This window comes from Malurus melanocephalus, unplaced genomic scaffold (genome assembly GCF_030028575.1).
Source record: "Malurus melanocephalus ecotype Western Australia unplaced genomic scaffold, MMel_1.1 scaffold_89, whole genome shotgun sequence".
Classification (NCBI taxonomy): domain Eukaryota; kingdom Metazoa; phylum Chordata; class Aves; order Passeriformes; family Maluridae; genus Malurus; species Malurus melanocephalus.
Window position 1 is genome coordinate 1,903,177 of NW_026623321.1, and position 21,719 is coordinate 1,924,895.

The 21,719-nt window shown below is 46.7% G+C and overlaps 1 protein-coding gene across 7 annotated transcripts in view; it reads right to left on the reverse strand.

The window, feature by feature from the left end:
• The window catches only part of ZYX (zyxin), a 28,943-nt gene extending 8,087 nt beyond the window's left edge, over positions 1–20,856 (reverse strand). For 2 of the 7 annotated variants that reach the window (XM_057368268.1, XM_057368267.1), the window contains exons 1-2: positions 4,510–4,696; positions 624–884 (exon numbers count right to left, since the gene is read on the reverse strand). In XM_057368268.1, the coding sequence (XP_057224251.1) occupies positions 624–884; positions 4,510–4,681 (433 nt within the window). In that variant the 5' untranslated portion in view covers positions 4,682–4,696. The other 5 variants (XM_057368271.1, XM_057368272.1, XM_057368273.1 and 2 more) reach the window with 5 other exon arrangements.
• Positions 20,857–21,719: the final 863 nt, after the last annotated feature.

The window sequence follows — 21,719 nt, forward strand, 5'->3', positions numbered from 1 at the left end:
AAAAAAAAAAGAAAGAAAGAAAACCACAGTGAAACAAGAAGTCACTCTACACAGGAAAACCCAACCCAAACCACTAGGAAAAAGTACCAAACTGTACAAGCCATACAAACTAAACTCTAAGTCTCACTTCCTGTTTATCGTCACTGACACCATTTTTTCACTTCACATTATTTCTCCAGCATCAAAAATGGCAACTGCAGAGTCCCCAAGAAGGAACTCCACAGTCAGAGAAAACCAACTTGAGCTGGGAGCAGTGAACAAGGAGAACAGCATGATTCATCACTATCAGGGTCAACTTTTCAGCAACATAGTTGTTCTCAGATATGCTGGCCAGAAACTGACTGCAATTACACAACTGCGCACCCAGGGAATACTGTAAAAAATCCACTACATTCCTCCAGCCTCAGTGCAGCGCAGGACAGCCTCCCCCTCCTTTCCTCAAGGATATACTAAGTACTCTGAGACACATTTAGCTCATTATAGAACCTGCCAGCCTCTACACCAAGAGTATCCATCACTTATAGCAGTTATGCCCCTGTTCTGATGTTCAGCCCAGTTCCAAACCTCCCGCCCTGAGAATTCAGAAATGCACATTCACATCTGCCACGCCAGCCTTCACCTACCTTCTGCCAGCAGGGACATGGGTGGTAATGGCATCTCCCCCACCTTCCCCATCTGAGCACGCTGGGCACCGGATCCAGGAGGTGGGGGCAGCGGCGATTCTGACGCACCCCCAGCCTTGAAGGGGTTCACCTTGGGTTTAGGGGCAACCACAGGAGCAAACTTCTTCTGTGGGTTGTAGAAGGAGGGGGTAGAAATGTTGATGCTGACTGTGGACGTCATGCGGGTCCCTGGGGCACCTGGGGAGGCCATCTTTTCAGCACCTAGCAGAAGAGGGAGGAACCTATATGAAGTCACACCATCGCCAGAGTGTAAATGATCTGAGAAGGATATGTGAAACAAAGGGATACACGAATTTAAGTCAGGCCAGAGGCTGAGGTGCCTAAGCAGTGCACTCACACGACCAGCACAGGAAAAAGGAGGATCAGAAACTGCACAGATCGAATGAGCTGTCACACTTCACCATTCCAACTCAGGATGGCATTAACCACAAATGGGCTCTCGCCGCGGAGAAAAACCCAGATTTCCAGGGCACCAGAACTCTGCACCTGCGGTGACCAGCAAGGTGATTCCCCGCACCCCAAAGGATGCCCCCAGAAGTGGAGTCAGCATTCCCTCTCCCCCTTTACCCGATACCGCCAGCCGGCTCCTCTCGAGCTCAGCTTGTGACAGCGCCAGCAATGTCCCCTCTCCCCCGGCACCCCCCTTTACCTCCGGGCCCCTCCATGCCGCCGGAGCCCGCAGGGCAGAGCGGGACAGAGCCTCCCGGCGCCGGGCGATGCCACCCCGCGTCTCCTCCTGCCCCGTCCGCCGCCCGCTCCGCTCCGCTCCGCTCCGCCCCCGCCAGGAAGCGCTCCCCGGATGCCGCCCCCCGCCCATCCCGCCCGACCTGCCCCTCGCCCGGCTCCAGCAGAGCGGGACAGCTCTCCGGGCCGGCTGGCCGGGGAACCGCGGCGCTCCCCAGGACAGCCACATCCCCAGGATTCTCCCGGTGCTGCGATCCCGGCCAGCGGTCTCGCCCGCGCTAGAAGCCTCCATGGAGCCAGACGCTTTGTTGTACAGCCTGGCATGCCCGCAGCCCTCCTAACACCCCAGCACAATGGAGCTGCCGTCAGCGCGGGGGCTCCGCGCCAGCATTTCACATTGGCACGTCCGAATCGGTGCCCTCCACACTGCCGGCCGCTCACACGGACAATAACAGCTGCTGCCACAGACAGCCCTGGTGCCACAAACATCCGCCCACCCCCGCTTAACCCCTGGCTGCTGATAAGATCTGCGTGCCCCATTCTAAGCGCTCCCACGACTCCGTGCCGTGTGGCACGGCACAGCAGTAATCTGTCACAGCTTTCCCCAGGTCACAAAAGTGTGGCAACACAGACAAAGAAAGTCCGTGCTGCTGCACTTTTCCTTCTCTTTGTGCAGTGCTGATAAGATGCATACACTTGGACAAACTCATCTGGATTTTTCAAAAGGAGAATGAGGCCACAACGACAAGCAAGAGCCAAAAAGCTGTGCTGAGCATTCCCACTGGATTTAGAATGGGAAAGGGCCAGGACGAAGAGTAATTAGCAAGGTTTGTCCTCRCTCCTACTAACTTCTAGGGGTCAACAGACTTGCAAGTCAGAAGGGACCGACCAACTCCCCCCATTCTGCAGCACCCACCAAGCTTCAGAAGCTCTTCAAAAGACCTCCAGCCTTTCTTTAGAAACTTCTGCCTCATGCTGCACTATTTCACTATGGTRTAATGGACCACTTGGCAGTAGTTCTACCAGATTTGACAGTATTATGAACAGAACGCTACAGTGACAATGTCACYTCTAATCACGGGGTCAGTCAACACACAGTCTGGGGACATTGGCTGCTTCACAAAAAAAACCACTGGCTTTGCTACCAGCAGCTGCTATCTCCATTAACCCAAAGCAGMCCAGTTCCCGGTATGCTGTGTCGCACTCAGGACAGTCTCTACTCAGGGCTGCCTCCATCCAGCAGCTGCCCCTGCTCATCCTCACTTCTGGTTATCAGTCCACCCACACAGACCAAACTGGCTCAGGAAGCTTGACCTCGAAGAGAGTCAACCCCTCCAGCCCTGGGGTGTTGCCAATACCATCTAAGCCTTACCAGAAACACTCAACTCACACRGGTTCTGTGGTGCAGTTTGTGAGCGCTGTGGGAGAGGGAGTGTCACGCCAACAGAACTAATCTCAAATCTTTCTCATCCTCACATTTTCCCTGAGGGGAGAGATTTTTCTACCTGCTGTAACAGCATTTAGGATGACTCAAGTAGAACTGTGAAGAAAGATGGCCCCGAAGGACACACTCAGGATACCTAGCTGCCTCATCCACTCTTTCTGAGAGCAAGAAGAAGGACAGAACCAAGGTACACCTCCTTCAGCAAGAGGGTCACCTCYTCAGAGGTCTCATGGTGAGTCTGCCCCTGTTACGCATCCAGACAACTTTCAGTTCTTCGATCCCATGACACCACTTGGAACAACTGTTCCTTTCCTGGGGTAGCAAAAGCTGGAAGAACCTGAAGAAGTGGTGAGCCGAGTGACATTTTGCACTTCTGTTGGTAGAAGCAGTTTGTCAGCAGCCACCCTATAAAAGCCAGCCCAGCATCGTAGTTCTATACATCATATCTGTACTTCCCCCATCGGCCAACTTCCTCCACTGAGGGGAGTAACAGAACAAAAAAAAAAAAGAAAAAAAAACACCCCAAGAAACCTCCACAAACAAGAATATTAAGAATAGATTAAACGGAGTTATGTTGCTTTTCATCCAGAAAGTTCTCCCAGCCTGCCCCACAGTTACAAAGCTTCAAAGAGAGCGAAATCTATCAGCTATGCAAGCTGCAAGGTAAAGCCTTTAAGCAACCGGACTGGGGGAGGGGTTATTCGGAGCTACAAACTTCTCTCACAGATGCTGGACTTGCCTCCTCTCTATGCGAGRGAGGGGAAACGGGGGAAAACTCCAAAAAGCTATGCAAACATATTTAAAACATTAGCAAGTTCTACAATTTATCAAGTACTTTCTCAGGGCACTCCCAGGGAGACAGAAACTCATAAACTAGGCAAATCTCATGCACAAAGGGCCCCATATTCCTCTCTCAARCACATCTGGGAAAAGGCTGGCGAGGTGTCTCGCTCATCCGTGCGCACACAAAAGAGAGCCTGTCCCGAGCAGAGCCCGGCAGCGGCACCCCCTCCCTCTGCCCCGCTGCCGGGGCTGTGCGGGACCGCCGAGTCGCCTCCATTCCACCGGSAGGGAACAAAACTCACCACACACACGCCACTCTGCTTTTTAGTAGAAGGTCAAGCAGCCCCACGAGCCACGACCGTAATGAGCCTCGCCGAGCAAGGCAATGCTGTGTCCGAGGCGAGAGCCGTGCGGGCGGGAGCCGCAGGAAACCCGCACCGCTCCGCACCCCGCGCCATCCCCAGAGCGAGTGACAAAGGCTTTGTCGCCGAGCCGGGCGGAGAGACTCACCTCTGGGGGAGCGGGAAATGCCACCCCAGGCGCTGGGGCTGTCGGGGCCGGGCTCCTCGGCCGCCCCGGCCCGCCCGCCGGGAGCAGCAGCAGCAGCAGCGAGAGGCAGAGGAGCTGCCGAACCCCGGCGTTTCCTCCCAACTCGCGAAAAAAGCCTCGCCCAGGCAAAGTTGTTTGACCATAAAAGGCGCGAGGCCGCGGCACAGCTGAGCTCACTCGCTGGGGAATGTGGCAATGAGGTAACGGGGGCYGGGGCTTGCCGGGGCAGCGGCCCCGGGCTCTGTCGGCGGGGAGGGGGCGAGACGCGGCCGGCGGGGCTTTCCCGGCCCCCTCGGCGCCCACCCCGGGCCGGGCTCGCTGCCTGTCCCCCGCAAGGAGAGCCCTGCCCCTCCCGTCTTCCCTAACCTTGGAGCTGCCCCCGGCCCGTGATTTCGCTTGCCTTCGCTGAGCTGGGTTTTCGGAAGGAATGCGGCGGCTGTGGTGAGTCAGGGTCCCTGCTGGCCTGCTCCCCGCTCGAGCCAGCTGTGAGAGCATCTGACTCACGCTGCCCCGCTCTGCCAGAAATTAAAGCAAACATCAGATSACTCCACCGTGCAGAAAAGCGACTTGTTCTCCTTGCACTGGCTGCAAGGCAAACACTATAAGCTGGTTCATATCAAACACGATCCACATGAATTGCTTTGTTGGGTTGCATCGGTTTTATTTTTATCCCAGTGCTCGCTGGGGGCTCAGCCCGCTCTAGAACAGGGGCAGCCTGACCCAGCCCAACAGAACATGTAATTTTCAACACCAGCCTTTGCTGCCTCTTCGCTTCAGAGCCTCTCAGGGAAAGAGKAGCATAAAAAAGGACAATATCCTGTGCTTTGTGCAAACATTGTACTTTAACTTTGGAACCTGGCCTTAATATTGGGATTAATACCCCTGCTGTTGCGAGTTCTCTGGGGAATTACTGTATTTTGTAAAACTCAGGGGATATGGGGCTTGTCTGCTCCACAGATTTACCTATCAACACAGGTATCTTTCAGTACTGATAATTTACTTGTGGGTGGGTGAGTAAGCCACAAACCGCATCAGTGAGACTCCGGTCTGCACTACTGCAAAATGCTCACATTGGAGAGCTTTGCTAGAGAGCAAAGAGAYAGTCCAGGGTTTAAATCCAATATAAACTAATCTTTAATTTTGCACATAAAGTTTGTACAAAGAGGTTATTTCTTTTATTTAACCAGATGATACAGCCGGAAAAACATCTGAGGTTTTTCAGTGTTACCTTCCATATGAAAATGCCACCCATTGCAGTGCACAGCACCGAACATCTCACCCCTTACACAGCTGCAAACATTGAACTACTGAGTTATAGCTCTGAATTTCTTAGAGATACATAGCTCTTCTGTGGGTGCTAAATAATCCTGTTTACTGCTGCTTTTGTAGGCATGGCATTAGGTCCGTTACCTCCCACGATTAATGCACAAAGTAATTATTTAGGATGAGGAATGTATCTCTGTGATGGATGTTCTAACATTGTCACTTTTCTAGTGCAGACAATCTTCTCCCCTCTTGTTCAGGTAAAGATGTCAGTGAAGAGCTAAAAAGAATTCACTGCGTAATTGCTAACCAAATTCTGGAACATCACAAAACACCTTACACAATCAGCCTGACGTCAGAGAACTGCCACTGTTCCCTGGGCTAGCTCTGACTTAAGAGAAAACAATGAATGTCTCAGACCAAGATTAAAAAAGTGCTGAGTGAACATGAAAAAAATAATCCATGCTCTCATGCTTTCTGATCACATACCCATAAATCCAGATGCTTGCATGTTTGATTTTCTCACCAGTGTGTGGGTGTTAAAAGCTCATGATGGCAGATCAAGGAAAGTGGGAATAAGAAAAAGAAAAGCAGCCCTCTTAGACATTTTGTATTAACTCCTCACTATGAGAAACAAATAAATACAAATAAGTGTTTTGTAGGTTACACGTGTGAAAACTTGAATTCTCAAATCAGAAAACATCAGAACACACATGGAGAAAACTAATCTGATTTTGTGTTTGCCTCATAGTGAATTTMAAGTTTGTGCTTTTGTAATTGGAAATGAATATTAACTAACTTCCCTGTTAGTTTTGATTCCTCCAGGAAGAAAATAACAATCTCCTTGCGCTAACAATCTTCCTTCATGCAATTACTGGCTCGAAAGAATAAGCAGTTTTCTGCTGCAAATGAAAATTAGAGCCTTGAGAAGTACACAGTTGTAGTCGCACTCATTAGTTGAAGCAAAATATTRGTTCTGAAGAGTCATTTAGCTATCTGGGTACAGAGATGGATCAGCAGGTACACTTAGCTTGTGCCAGACCTTATTTCTGGAATTAGCAGCAGTCCTCTGCAGAAATCACTTTGGCTGTTCCATGCCATGAATAAAAGTGATCTGGTATTTTGGAGTGTATTGTGGTGCTAATGTACTGTCACCATGGGTGAAGTGACAGCTCACTACAAATCAGGTGTTGGTGGATTTAGGATATGCAGTTCTTGCTGGCTGTTTCTTTTGAGGCAAATGACAGGAAGCAAGCCCCAGTACTGGCCATCAAATAAAAGCTTAGAGTTTAAGGCAGCCATCTCAAAGAGTCCAAATTTTAACTGACTGTTACAAAGACTCTTTGCTGGAAATTCAGTCATGTAATGCCGTGACAAATAAAGAGTTAAGACCACACAAAAGGGGTGTGCCAAATTCATGTACTGCACTGGGATGAGGAGTGTGCTAGCACTGGTTAGATGCCTCTAAAATGAAAATAAAAAAACATGTAAGAAGAAAAAAGTAAGTCCTTGAATACAAAAGGAAGAATTATTTGCAAGAGYATTACTAGGGAATTAAAACCTGTCAGGCAGAAAATCTTTTTTTGCTAGCCAGGTATGGTTTAGGTAGCTGGAGATGGGAATCTTTGTGTTAAGTATGTCTTTAGGGTCAGAGGAAAGCAAACTGAGACCTGGAYGGTGCTTTACTTGTGCTAATAATGCAAAATGTCTGCATCTGTATAATTTCCATCCATATCAACAGATCAATTAGTGCTGTTTTATCTCAGTATGAGTTAGTTAACAATTAGTGATGCCACACAGGAGTCCATGTTTTTCCTAAGCAATGAAAAGTTCTGGCTCATATCTGTGTTGAATCTCTGATGCTTCTTTAATCACCTAACTGCTGTTTAGTCTAACCACGTTTCATTGATTAATATTAAATTGCTACTTAATCAGCTTTCCCATGCTGTATTAAATGCCATGTCTAGGCCAACTGGAGGGGTTGGGAATTTATAATTGTCCTGGTTTTGTTCGATCTGTTTTTTTGGTGGTGGGGGGATGGGACCAAGAAACCACAAAGATGGCTCCTGTGAGGAAGTTCTAGAAGCTTTTTCCTTCTTCTCCAGCAAAAGGAGCCTTGTCCCCTGTGTTTCAGAACCAATCCATTGTGGCTCTGAGGTTGATGGACAGGCTGCTGGTCCTGGYCACACCTCTGTGATGACGTATGGTCTTGTACTCAAGAAGAATTCAAAACAAGACAGAGTGTGGCCGCCATTTAATTTTTAAKTTGTTAGTATCATGCACCAAGGGAAGACAGAGGAGGAGGGTGAGGAGATGTAAGAAAAAAAATGGAGACCCAAGAACACAGTAAGGAGAAGACAGGTTCTCTTGTGCTGTGCTGTGGCRCTCAAACATGGAGAAAACAAGCTGGTCTCGAAAAAGCTATTTCTTCAATGGGAGACCRGTATAGAAAATAGAGGCCCTGCACCCAAGATAAAAACCTGGCCTTTGAGGACTGGACTGATCATAAGCCAAAATGGGGGAAGAGGTGGCCCCCCCACATTTGAAGCGAGTTGATGCTTAGAAGAAATAGTGTTCTGCAGGGGAAGAGGTGGCCCCCCTGCCATGTCTGAAGCAAGTAGATGCTTAGAAAAAACTGTGTTCTGCCAGGAGCTTGGAGAGAGTGRCCTTGGAGGACTATTTTCCTTTCTCCCGCAAAGTAAAGAAAAAGAATCTCATGCCAYCAGCAGTTATAGAGTGGCTGTTTCTTGGGAAAAGAACTTCCACAGCTTGGAGCTATAAGGACTCTTCTCCTATAATGCTGGATGATAACTGTAATGAATAGTTTGATCTATGTTAAAACTTTCATCCCTGCCCATCTTGCGCATGGGAAGGCATTGAGGTGTGGAGAGGGGCGACCTGGGAGAGACAGGTTCCCAGAAAGAATAACAGGTCTTAAAATGTCCGCTTTTTTTCTTCTCGGAAATTTTTCCCTATCTCTGTTCCCCTCCCTGGTGTGGTAGTATTCTTAGTAGCTTTTAGTAATAAATCTATTTTGCAACTTAAGTTATTCAGCMTGTCTGATCATTTTCTGGAGCATATACATAACTTTCTCTCAATTATGTTATCTAAAAGCCATAAATTTTAGTGATAATTGGACTTTTGCTCTCCCTTCTGCCTCTCTGGTGGYGGGGAGGGGGAGGGAACATCGTTGGGTGCTTTGGCTTTCRGCCCAGTTCAAACCATGACAATAATGGATCTGCTTTGGTCTCCAGGCCAAGGAGTTAGGCCTACACTGTCCAGGGCAGGGCCACCTGCAGCAAATTGCCCACATCCATGTGGGCCAACAGATGTTACAGCTGGATTCAAGGATCTTAGAGTTCCTTTCCAACTGTTTCAATTGTTTCCTGAACAATTCTATGATTCTATGTAATTTACCCTAGTAAGAGGTCTCCTAGGATCTGTTGTGCTCCCACAGCACAGCCTGTCCTGCTGTGCTCCTCACTCCCTCGTGTGAAAGACGACATCTGGCGCAGATTGTCCYCTGCCAGGCTGCTGCTCACACCCTTTGTGGAGGCCGTGACATGTGCAGAGCCGTCTTTTTCCTGACCAAACAGCAGTTTCAGGTTGGAGTGCCTTAGTGCCATTGTGAGATGCATGCTGACAGCCAGGCCACACACAGAGAGCTGTGCTGGGGATACCAGAGCCTCMTGAGACAGCAGTGCTTGCATGCCTTGTCATCTCCCTGCTCTGTRCAACTGGCACACAGTCAGCAACGCTGTTTGCAGAGGTCATGAGTTTTGGAGATGTCCCTGAATGACCAGCTACCCAGGACACATGGCTGTAATGTCTCTGTGCTGGCTCTCCTCAAAACTGAGTCTGTAGTGCACAGCACATATCACAAGTGTCCCTCCCCAAGAAGGGGAGCTGCTCAGCAGCTACAGAGCCTCTGTGATCTCTGGAAGTTCCACTGTAGGTGCTGAAACCCCACTGTGAAGGTTTGCATGGTACACAGGCACATTGCACACACTTCAAAAGGCATTCTACCCACTCATGCCCAGATTGTCCTGACTAAAACACTAGAATAGCCCAAAAGCTGTAAACAGAAAAAAAAACACAAAAAAAACCCAAACCCTTGTGGTGTCATGAAACACWTTTTTAGTGGAGCAAATCAGCCATATACAAGTAAAAGGGAGCAAAGTATCTGTGCTATGACCTTGGTCATGCCACCRCATGAACTGGCCAACAGAACCAGGTAGCCAGGAGAACAGGGGGTTGGGGTGCTGTCTGTCCAGGGAAGAAGCTCCATTTCCAGCAAAGCTGGCAGGTCTTTCCTAGACAGAGCCGTGACAGGGGCTCTGGAGCAGGAGGTGCAGCTCTCAGACGTTACCACTGCTGTTTCCTTATCTCCTTCCACCAAAATTTCCCGCTGCTCCCCAGCAGGCAGTGGCCTGCAATTCCGTGGCTCCTGGGGCTGGCTCACTGGCAGGCTTCCTTCCTCTCACACAGCCCTCCCACAGCTCCTGCTCGCTGCTGCTGGGCTCTGTGCCCAAACAACAAGGGATCCAAGCAGGTTGTCCCAGTGGATATCTCTTCCCTCAGGTGCTGTACGACCCGTTCTGCAACTCTGGAAAGCTGTGAGATGGGTCCTGGAGCATGCCCATGTGTGTGGCTGGGTATGGATGGGTGCCAGAGCCCATTCTGCTCGGAAAGCTGCCATTTCCACATTCCAAGGCATCCTTACCATTTCCTCAACCGTACRCCCCACCCCTTGCCACCAGCAAGACAAGCGGTGACGTATTTGGCTGTTCTGTGGCAAATATTACTGCTTGTCAGAACTGTCAAAGAAACACATCTGTCAGTGTGCTAATTGAAGAGTTCCTGTGTGTGGTGCAAGCCTCTTTCCCCCCAAGTACCATTCTCTCAGGGTAGAAGTCTCCTTTCTCCATTTATGTAAAGTGGTAAGCATGGCAGAGACAAGCCATGTTCCTTCCTACAGACGAGTGTAACCAGATATAGGTACTTCTGGGGGATCYAGACAAAAAGCCCCAGGAATAATTCCAGTGTGTGTATGTGTCAGAGGGAGAATGCTGTTTCTTGGGAAAAAGGTTCTTACCGCCATCCTCCTTGTGACAAAGCTTAGAGGCAAAAGCAGGTTCTCAGCTCTCTTGATCTCATACTGAGCCTCCTCCTATGTCACATGGYTCTGTTGTGGCTTCTCAGGGAAGCATCTGGTGCAGCTGCTTGCTACTGAAGGGGGAGAGATGCCAAGCTACAGTCTCATTAACATTAACCTGGAACAGGATCCTGGTCACTCCCAGATGGCAACTTTTTGTGCCAGTGCCTAAGAACTGATACAGCTAAATAAGCGGGGACAGGCTTTGGAGTCTGTTAACTCTGTGTTTTGTAGTGTGCCTACAAAGATGAGCCAGGCATGTGCCAGGGCATGCTGGGCTTGTGAGCACATTAGGAACACACAAGCAAATTGCTCTGGTCAGGAGGAACGAAGCTTGGTGTAGTCCATTATCTGCAGGGTGTGGATCCGGCAGCAACCCAGCATCTCATAAAACCAAACAATTGGTTAATTCCAGACTGCAGTCCTGGCAAAACTTACTGTGTACACAGTGTAGATGAACACGGAACCAAGGCCCTGGAGCAAAGCAACAAACCAAYCAAACAGACAATACAGGCATATGGTCCAACAGTCTGATAAAAAAAATAAGGCCAAATGTTATCCACAAGCTGCACAGTAAATCACCATCTGAGTACAGCTTTAAGAGCTGCAGCCCCTCAAGCCTTTGCTTTCCAGTTATCCAAAAGCAAAAGGTGTGGGGATATGTGAAGTTGYCTGCAATTCCCAGGTTTAGTACATGTGGTTATTAGTACCTTTGTTAGTTAATTTACTGACAGTTTGAACAAAAGGATGACCAGACAAAACATCTGTGACTGTTTCATGGAGTTTTCAGGAAAATTAGCAGAGCCTTGCAGTGGAGCTGCTATCCTTTCGGGGGCAGCTAGGAGTCTGTGGCAAGTGACAACTTATAGGAGAGAGYTGGTTTTCAAGCAGAGTGTGAGTTTCAGTAGGTTGAAAATACAAGGTGCAATGGGCCTTACTAAAGATCTGTGCTAAGCTCCTTCTGTATCCAGCAAAGTGATCGAGCAYTGTATGGAAGCCACTGACTGGAGGACAGGGTAGCAGCAGCTACAGGCCACCACTGCCAGTGCTCTGCAGCTRGTCCAAGTGATATTGAGAGATCAGTAGCCACAGCTATTGCTCAAAATGCAGGAGAGGTCCTCAAAGTGTTCCATCTTGTATTACCGAATCATTGACTATTTGTACATTTGTGGAGGTGCATTTCCTCCAACCAAGGCTTTTTCAGTTGCCTTGATGAAGGTCAATATGATGACCATGGTACTTGGCAAACCTGACCCTTTGCTTTTATGGCTCACGAAAGAAAGAATTTGGAACCTCTAACCTTTGTTACCCAAAACACTTCAGTTTCCATATAAACCACTTCAGATATGYATTTGGCCAGTTGCAATCTACATGAAGGTCATCTGTGTTTAGGCTTCACATGCAAATATACTTCTTCCCTGGGATTCTTGAGTCCTAGGTAATGTCTGTGACAGTGCTGGCTAAAAGCTGGGAGCAGCAGGTAGTGAAAGATGYCTGCAAACTAAGCCAGCAGAATCTCATCAAGTTGCTAATGAAAATAGGCTCAGGTTCTGAGGAAAGCTCTATCAAACCATTTTCTGCAGAGTGACTAATGGTTTCAGAGACACTGTTAAGACTTGCTGCTACCAAAAGAAACCAACGGGATGTTTACAAAGCTATTTCTGTGTTGCTTTTCTTGGGCTTCCCACCAACAGCCCTCTTCCCAACACCTTGGTAAATAGTGTTCAATGCCATGAGAAGGATTACTGTGTCCTAAGCACTAATCCTTTTGCTTCCTGTTTATTTGGCCTTCGTGGTCATGCTTTCCAAAACTCTGTCCTCCCAGGGTGGTCATCAAGCCTCTATCTTAAGAATATTGGAAAAAAAAAAAAGAGCTGTGATAAAGGAGGGCTGTATTTGGTTTTGCAGTAAACCAGAAAATATCGTGGATTTGTGTAAGAGCGTGTCAAATTTGAAACATGCAAGAGCCACATATTACTTGCAGTCAGTGTACAGATAAGCAGTGCCTCCTCAGATGCAACACCCTGAAAGGGAAGGACTGCCTTAGTTCCACTTGTCACTTGCTTTGGACACATTGGACAGCCTGCATTTCTACAGTGCAGTAAAATRTCTCCTGTTTTGTCCTGATCCATGAAAGAGGAAATCTGCAGAGAGGTCCAAATTTAAATGCACATATGGGATGCTGTCTGAATCCACTCCCTCTTAAGCTCCAAAAGGAGGCATTCCACAGGGGCTAGACGACACAGTGTCACTGAGTCTTCTTGGGGAAGGAGACTGGCAAGGGTAGAGGGCACAGTTCATCTGTGAGCAAGGGTAGAGGGCACAGTTCATCTGTGAGCAATATGGATGAAGGTCTGGTTGATGCTGTTCATTGCCTCTAACTTCTGAGATGATATCACTGCAGACAGATATCAGCCCTTTGGTGCCAAAAGCCTAAATTCAACTTAATGACCTTAGCTTGCGGTCAAGATCAGAGGGACACTAAACTGCAGACTTTTTTACTCTTTAATGTTGCATATTCTCAGGCCCCTGGCTTGGTTGTGAGGCTGGAATGACTCCCTCATTAGACTCAGAATTCATTTCGTCTTTCAGTCTACACTGATGAGAAGCCTACAGTACGCTGYGTCCTGCTTTTCTGTCTTAGCAGATTATACCAGAGTCCAAGAGTCTCCACTTGTGTTTGCTTTTGACTCAGAAATGGTTGTTMTCCAAATGCCTGCACCTCCAAGCAAGGAATGGAATTTCAAGTAACATAGTTTGTGCCTGAAGAATTCCACTCTCCTAAACATAGCAATTATTTATGTGACTCCAGGGACCATGAGAACAGAACTCTCCTCATCTACAGTAAATTCAACATTTTCTCCCAGCTGACAGTAAACTGAGGAAGAAGTGGTAAATATGAAAATATGATGTTTCCTTACCTATTGCAGATTAAAACCAATTTTGGAGAGATAGAAAGGAAGAGCAGCCTTCTGTGAGAGCAGATAAAACCAAAGAGCCATTGCATTAGCCCAGTATTGATACATAGTACGGCACAGACTGTGGTGCAAATATAAACACCATTATTCCAAGATTTTCTAGTAGCCATCTCTTGAACTGCATTGGTGGATTTTTTTCAAGAATCACCTATGATCCCAGCAAGTTTGAGGACAGGATTCTCTTCTTTCCTGAGCTGCTTCTGATAGGAGATGTTTCCCAGCCAGAAAGTACCATCAGAATGTTAAGGTTGCAAGACAGTAAGAAGAAAAAGCAGCGAGGCAGCCTCTTCTCAGACCCTATTCCTCAAATTTCAGTAGACAACAGAGAAAGCAGCAAGGTCCAAATGTGCTTATCAAGGTGGCTGTCAGCAGGTAAAAACATTAGCCCTCACAAGACTTTTAAACAGATGGAAACAGAAAGGTGACCTCCAAATAAGCACAGAGGGAAGCATTTTGGATCCCACCATATCCCTTATGGACTGCAGCAGAGCAGGGCAGAGCAGGTAGATGTATTCACATCTTCCAGAAACAGCAGCAGGCCTGACTTGATTCCAAAAATAGTTTGAGTCAATGTTGATTTGCCAGAGCCTACTCACAACAGCTGTGTGCTCTATGCTAGAGAGTAATTTCTGGAGAATTTTTTTTTTAATATGAGGGCCATTCTGTCAGTGCATGAGTGAACAGTTTTAAGTCGATATTTTGCTTCAGGATACATTATACTGTCATTATTCCAGACATTCAAATTCAGCAGCGAGGACAGAATCGGTAGCTTTTAAAAKAAGAAGTACTTTTCTTTGTTCAGACTTGCTTTTAAGGTTTGGGGTATTTTTGTATGTTTTTATTAAGGTCTGTAAAACTCCAAAACCACATTGCAGAAAAAAACTCCCCACCTTATTTTTAAAACAGCTAGTATCCACAGCTTCTCAGAGCTTCTAGTCCCCCATCTCCAATATATCAAAGGGAGAGAGTGAGAAGATGACAACTGATATTTTGTAAGGCTAAAAATATTGTGCCTTTTTACATAACACCAGGAATTTAARAAGCACATTAACTGCTTGCAGATTATTTTTAAAAATGCAGTTTGAGCAACACCACTAGTATAGATTCAACTGACATTTAGGAGAAGGAGCTGCTGTATGCTTCACTGCTGGGAAATGAGACATCAGTAGAGGATGAAGTAAATGTTTTTAAAAAGGCAAAATAAGACTCAGACTGCACCAGAGATATTTGCACCTTAATATACACCTCACATTTATGTCATTGGTGGTGTCTCTTTTCCCAATGCATATTGAGTAGCCTTTTTGAGCTTCCAAAAAACCTCCTCAGACCTCCCCTCTTTTCACTACCTTCCATATGATGAGGAACCTTCACATTCTCAGAGTGACAGCTAGAGGTTCAACAAATTCCCCTTTTTTCACACACCTGGAATTTTCTTTCTTTTTTGCTCCTCATTCTTTGGCATCTGCCGAGCCCTTCCTGGCAGGGAGGGAATGGGAAAGAGTCCCTTATCTGAATTCCCTGATCTTCCCATTTCACTTGCTGCTAAAAAAGCCCCAGGCCATGGCAGGAGAAACTGGAATTTCAGAGCATGGCCCAGCCTACCTCCAGTCTCACTCTGTGTGAGCAGGCATTTAGCTGGCTCAGACAYGAGGTAAGGACATACAAGGATGCAGAATAGATTTATGAAAGATACTTGCCGGAATAGGGTTGCTGAGTGGGTGAAGTTTGTGACAGATGAGGCAGCCTAGACTTGCTAACTCTCTGACAGCGAGCTGCAGTTCCAGAGAGTGCCGGGTCTCCTGCTGGAGTGGCAGGTGATGCATGGTCACATGCAGTAGGTCAGTGTGCTACAAAGGCGTGGGGGAGATGCCACCAGAGCAAGCTGCACTGCCACAGCTCCAGATGGCAAATTCCATTCTTATGCCTTCTGCAAAGTCTTGAATTGGGAACTGCACAAAATTGAGATTTATATATATGTGTGTATATATATATATATATATCTCAGCATGACACATGACACTTCTGCATGACTCTGGAGAAAAAACAAACCTGGATGAAGATGCTGAGAGGATATTACACTTGCCAAAAACCTGCAAACCAGCAATGCTGTTCTAAAAAACCATGAAGCTACAAATTCTTAATAAAAACTAATGGAAGGCAAATATCAAGATAAAGTAAGAAAAGAATGGTGAACACAAGAGTATTGAACATTTATTTAAATATTTACCAATGCCACAAACCCAGGTGTCATACAGGAAGCTGACTGCCTTTTAATCAAATAGTGCCAAATTAGGCGAGGTCACACAACACTGATATTGCAGCAAAGCCTGCATGTGAGTCCTGCCTGTTGTTAGGTTACAGCTGGCCCACTGCTGGYTTGGGCTTTATGTGTTGGGAAGACATACCTGCCCACTGCAGAAATTCTAATTTGTTTCAGGAATATTTTTTAAAATTTCAACTTGTGTTGAAATGATTGTGCTTTTAAGGTATCTGGCTAATATCAAAGTATTTAATTCCTCTGAGTAAGATTGTCCTTAATTTGGGACACTGTCAGTTTTCAGTTTCCAACGGATGATGCCAGGATATCCCAAGTATGTGTCTCTACTGTGGCAGCATAGGAAAATTTGAGAACTCACCATACAGAGGAAAAGAGAAATATTTTGGCATTGACCATTACGTCTCTTCAGCAATATAGGACAAAATACCCAGGAGGATTTTTTTACAAATACACTSTTGAGGGTGTGGATTGATTAGTTCTGTCTCAGCACTGAAGACTGGAYGAACATGCTCCCATAAAGTAAAGTTTTTTATGGTCTCTGGGTGAAGAACAAGATCAAGTCTGCTGGGGTGTAAGTGCAGATAAGCATGAACTTATGTCACAATATATAATGCAAACATATCCTACCCCTCTCCACTTGTTGTCCCATCAGTTGATTCACACAGCCTCAAATATTTTCCCAGTTTGAAAGGACCCAGCCTTTTACTTACATGAGATAAGCTGCACCACTTTCAGGATCTGAACGACATTGGCACTGCTTTTTTTCATTCTTTAAAACCTCATAAAAAAAACCTTTCTGTTTGTCTTCTGCACCAAAGGAGCTCTGAAGAAAGAACTGCATGAGTCATTTTGCTATCTCATTTCCTTTTCAGTCCACATGAAAATCCTATCAGTAGCTAATACAGCTTGATGTAGAATTAACTCTTATGGCATCTACTACATTACTTCTATGAAGCAATTACTGAGATCTCTGCCAAAAGTAGCTTTTACTGGGGAATCCAAACTGCCAGTGGCAGGAGGCCAGCAGTGAAGCATATTGGAGCAACAGTCCCTGGAGGATGATTCCTGCCTCTATAGATCTGATACAGATACTATTTTTGTAAACATCTCCCACTCATGAACTTCACAGGCTTCTGCATATTTTCCACAGCTGAAGACACATCCTGCAAGGGGCATGCAGGAAGTTTCTCCGTGTCTTTCGGTGATASTAGTTGGTCACCAGATATTACATAAGGATTTTAGAAAGGATCAGAGAAAGAGAAGGTGGAAGTTCCTTTTTCAGAGCCTTTTTATGGGAGGATAGACATGATTGCCAATGACACCTCTGAGGATAGGAATAGACAAAAGGGAGACATTTTGCATTATTTGGTGCTTGGTGATGTTTAAATGAAAGTGGGACATTAGTTGACAAGATTTATAGTTGGGTTTTTTTTCATTTTAACTGGTTTAAGTGGTAGCTAAGGAAGACGACAGGGGCACATTACCTACTGTGATATAATCTGCATCCGTGATAATTAATTGATGAAAAGAATACATTTACTCAGCAGGTAAGACAGTGACAATAGCTTTGTATTTTATAAGCACTGTTTCTTTGGAAGATGCTGTTCCAATATTTATAATTTATAAGATCTTTATATYTATGTAGAGATATAGGGAACATCTGGTAAAATAGGTTTAACAGATTCATCAATGGCTTATAGAAAAGATGAACACTGCTGCACAGCTGTCKCTTAAAACACAAACAGTTAACAATATACAGCATAAGTTGGTCTTCAGGGTTATGATAGAAGCCTCAGAGTGGTAAAAACTTGTTAAAAACTAGACTAATTCTAAAACTGTTTTGCTCTGTGCTGTTATCAGCCCCTCTATCAGGCACAAGGTCACTATCTTTAGCCTTGCTGGAATTATGTTTTCCTCCCCACCCATCCTTGCCCAGACTGATAGAGACCACTCTGACYGTGTGCAGGGCGTGGTGGGAAGACACCACTGGAGGAATGGATCCTGGTCTGTTCCCAATTCACCTTGGCTTACAACCCCAGAAATACGTGGTCCTCGCCTTGAAGCACATGCTTACTGATTATGGCATCAGAATTTCCCTGTGGCATTCATGGCAAAACTGCAGGAACGGAGGAAGAAAAAAATCCAGGGAGCTTTATGTTGCACTTAAACCAGCAGCATCCTTGACCTAGTTTGGGCAGCACCGAAGCTCTGTTTTGCAAACACAAGTTGCTAATGGCAGTGACCTACAGAACACAACAGGTCCAACATTCCTTCCCTTCTGCCAGCACACCCCTCACAACAGGGGCCGTGGGAGGGGAGGTTTTCAGCCCCGCAATAAACAGAGTGGCACATAATTTCACCCATCACACAAATAATTTAGGAGGTTGCGAGGGGCTGTTTCCTACTGCTCCTTTCTTCTGAGACACCTGGCTATGTAAATGATCTATCCATGTTTCTCTCTAGATATTCAAATACCTCCCTCTCCCAAACAGGTATGAAAACAAATTTACAAAGGTCTTTCAGACCAGCATTTAAATCAGCACTTACCAAACGAATTTTTTACACAATTTCCGACATGAAATTGTAGCCTTATTGTTTAATACCCACAATGCTCAGAAAAAATACTCAGAGCCTGTCAAAAAGCATATTTCAAAGAAAACAAAACCATTTATGTTGTCATTTATCTCCAATTCCTTGCAGCAGCAGTGGGAATTTGCTCAGGAAAAGCAAGGACAGAAACTGTGGGCGACAGCGAGATTTATACTGTTTCAGTCCCTTGTTCAGAGATTCTGTCCTGCCACTTCCCTCCTACGAGATAATTCTTATGAAATCTTATTCTAATTAAACCATGTATTTCTTCAAAATGTAAAGTAATTGCTTTTCTGGTACCATATGATAAACTGGKATTTTCACTGGTTTTAGAAAGTTTATTACTGGCTTGATAAAAACTAGCAACTGTTCACTGTTGATGAATTCCTTATTGCATAGAACCTAGTGTACAGAAGAGCTGAGCAACTGGGTGAAAGCTGAGAGCTGATAGTCTAACTAAGTCTTCTCAACTTCTAATGAGAATGAAATTTACTTTAAATATGGAGATTTATGTAAATACAAATAACACATAATATTATGTAAATATAAYGAATAAAGGTGTGATTAAGAACCAAAAGATGGTGAAGTGTCTATCCTTTCATTAAACTGACTATATTAAAAATGACAGATGAAGCATGGCTGTAGGTGCCAAGACAGGTATTGCTTCCAGCAGCTAAGTGATAWTGATTTCAAATTAAAAAAATGAGGGAGCTGGTGGCATCAGGACATGTGAGACAGCCACAAGACAGAAAAATAGTTCTGTGGAGTGAATGAATGGACACTCGGGTACAATCCTTCTTTCCAGTTTTTTTTCCTGCTGTGCATGTCTGGCAGCAGCATGGGTGCTTGCCAGATCCTCGTAAACCATCACCTCATGAAAGCAGCATAAGGCAAACCCATGAGGAACTGGAAAGCAGCTTTCCAGGCAGGGTAAGTGCTAGGACTTGCTCACCTGCCTGTGGAATCACACCCTGAGGCAGAAGTCAAAGCAAGTTGATGTAGATGATATTGTAGCTTAATGAAAGGAATGCCAAATGTGCATTTGCTAGGACCTGGGATATGACTTTGATCTTGAGATAAAATGATGGACARACTCGGGGGGAATAAAGCAAGAAGAGTCAATGTGACTTGTCTGAAATCTTCACTGGAAAGGAAACCACGGCAGAGTTCACTCAGTGCAGGAAGAAGGTTCTCAGGGAACAGATTTAGATTGGGTGGGTGGGTGAGACAGAGAAGGGGATTAAAATGAAACCAGACTCTCAGAACAGAGGAAAAGAAATTGCCCACAGCTGTGTCAGTAATACATCTTCTCAGGCCAGGCTGAGGTGCAAGTGCTGTTTGGTGGGGTTTGGTGAAACTGCTGAGGACAGCTGTCCTGATGGATCAGTGCACAGGAGCCTGGGGGTGACAGCAGTTGGCTGGGCAGCCACTAACTTACAAACATTTACCCGAAACAGGACTCGTGTCTTCATATACCACTCTTCTCATTGAAATGTGCTTTTGTTTCTCCTTTCCTTCCATTTTTAGCCCTAGAAATCTGCTTTTTAGAGATGATGAAACACCTCTGGTTAACATACTGCCAGACKTATTGTTTCCCAGTATTTTTACAACCTAGATTACAAGAGTGTAGACATGTAGGGAAAAGTATCTTTAGTAAGTCATTCAGAAAAACTAGATGGAAACTGATAGGTTTGGAAATATATGGGGGAGGTGAAAGGAGTGAATGAAATAGGGGAAGAATTCTAACTGTGGAAAAACTTCATCCTCAGCAGAGATCTAATGCATTGTACCCAGTGATAAGCATTGTAGCACCAGAGCAGACTGGCCTCAGGCACCAGAGAGGAGGGGACTATGATTGATTACATTTCAGCAGTGTCATGCTCACCAYAGATATTAATAACTTCAATATCATGAAGGAAAAATATACAATAGCTGCATATATTCAGACAGTGGTTTGGGGTTTTTTTTCTGCCTTTGTCTTTCCAACATAGATTTTATTTTGTAAGCTGACTTTGTCTGAGTAGACTTCCTGCTAATTGTTTCAGAGGGTCAAGCAAAATACATTCTGTCTGAAGTACTTTTTCATCTTTATTTTTTTTCCTTCCTTAGTCTGACTGTAAGTTGTGAATGGAAAAATGAATGAACTTACCTATTCTTTGGTACTGCTGTTAATGAAGACTGATCAGCTGCCTTGAGTGACTTCTCAGCAATGCTGACAAAAACTGCATTTTCCAGGCACGAGGATGAGATCAAAATGGCTCATATGGGATCAGCAAAATTCAATTTGCCAATCCTAGGGAGGGGTGTAAGGATGCTGGGGAGATCAGAGAAGCTTTTTGGGTGAAGAAAGTACAAAGGGCTAGGGAGAAATTGTGAGTATTTCAGAGAGCAGAGGTGGAAGGAGCARACTGGGGAGAACCCGTGGTGCTGGAGAAGCGGGTCGGGAGGACACTGCCTGTTGCTGGTGCCATCAGGTGAGGAAGAATTTGGTTTGTGAAGGGAGCTGACCTAGCCACACCTTCTCCATTTGCAGAGATCCCTCCTCACTGCCATGTTAGCGGGGAGGAGTGGGAAAAGGCCTCAGCGATCATCCTCAGGGCTGAGCTTGCTTCCTTCACGGTTATGCGGGGCCAGGGGCAAATGCCGGGCAGCGCCGCACGCCCGAGCCCCGCGGCCCGGAGCGCCGCGGCCCGCCCCGGGGGAAGATCGGACAGGGGGGAACCACCGTCCTCCCGCCGATCGCTGCTGGGGCGGCTCCGCGGGCCGCAGCCGCCCGCCCCTCGGCGGCTCCCGCAGTCCCTGCGGGCAGAGCTGCGGCGGGACCGGCACCGCACCGGGCCGGCTCAGCCGCGCGGGAGCGCGCCCCGGGGGAGGCGCTGCGCGGCCGCTGCGGGGCTGCCGGTAACTGAGTCGGGTCCGCAAGTGTAGTTACCGGGAAACCGCGCCCGCTCCGCCTACCTCCATCCATCTATCTATCCATTTATCTATCCATCCGCCCGTCTGCCCGTCCGCCCGCCCGTCCGTCCGTCCGTCCGTCCGTCCGTCCGTCCGTCCATCCATCCATCCATCCATCCATCCATCCATCCATCCATCCATCCATCCATCCATCATCTCCAGCGCCTCAGCGCCCCTCACTGCTACCGCTTCTTCTTACGGAGACGCGCCCGCTGCCCACCCGTCTCCCCCCGTCTCCACTCGCTTTACTCTCACGGTGACGCGGCCGCTGCCCACCCGCCTCCCCCTCCGCTCCCGGCCTGCGGCACCGCCTGCTGCTCACCTGTGCCCGCCCCGCCCGCTCCGCTCCCCCGGCGGG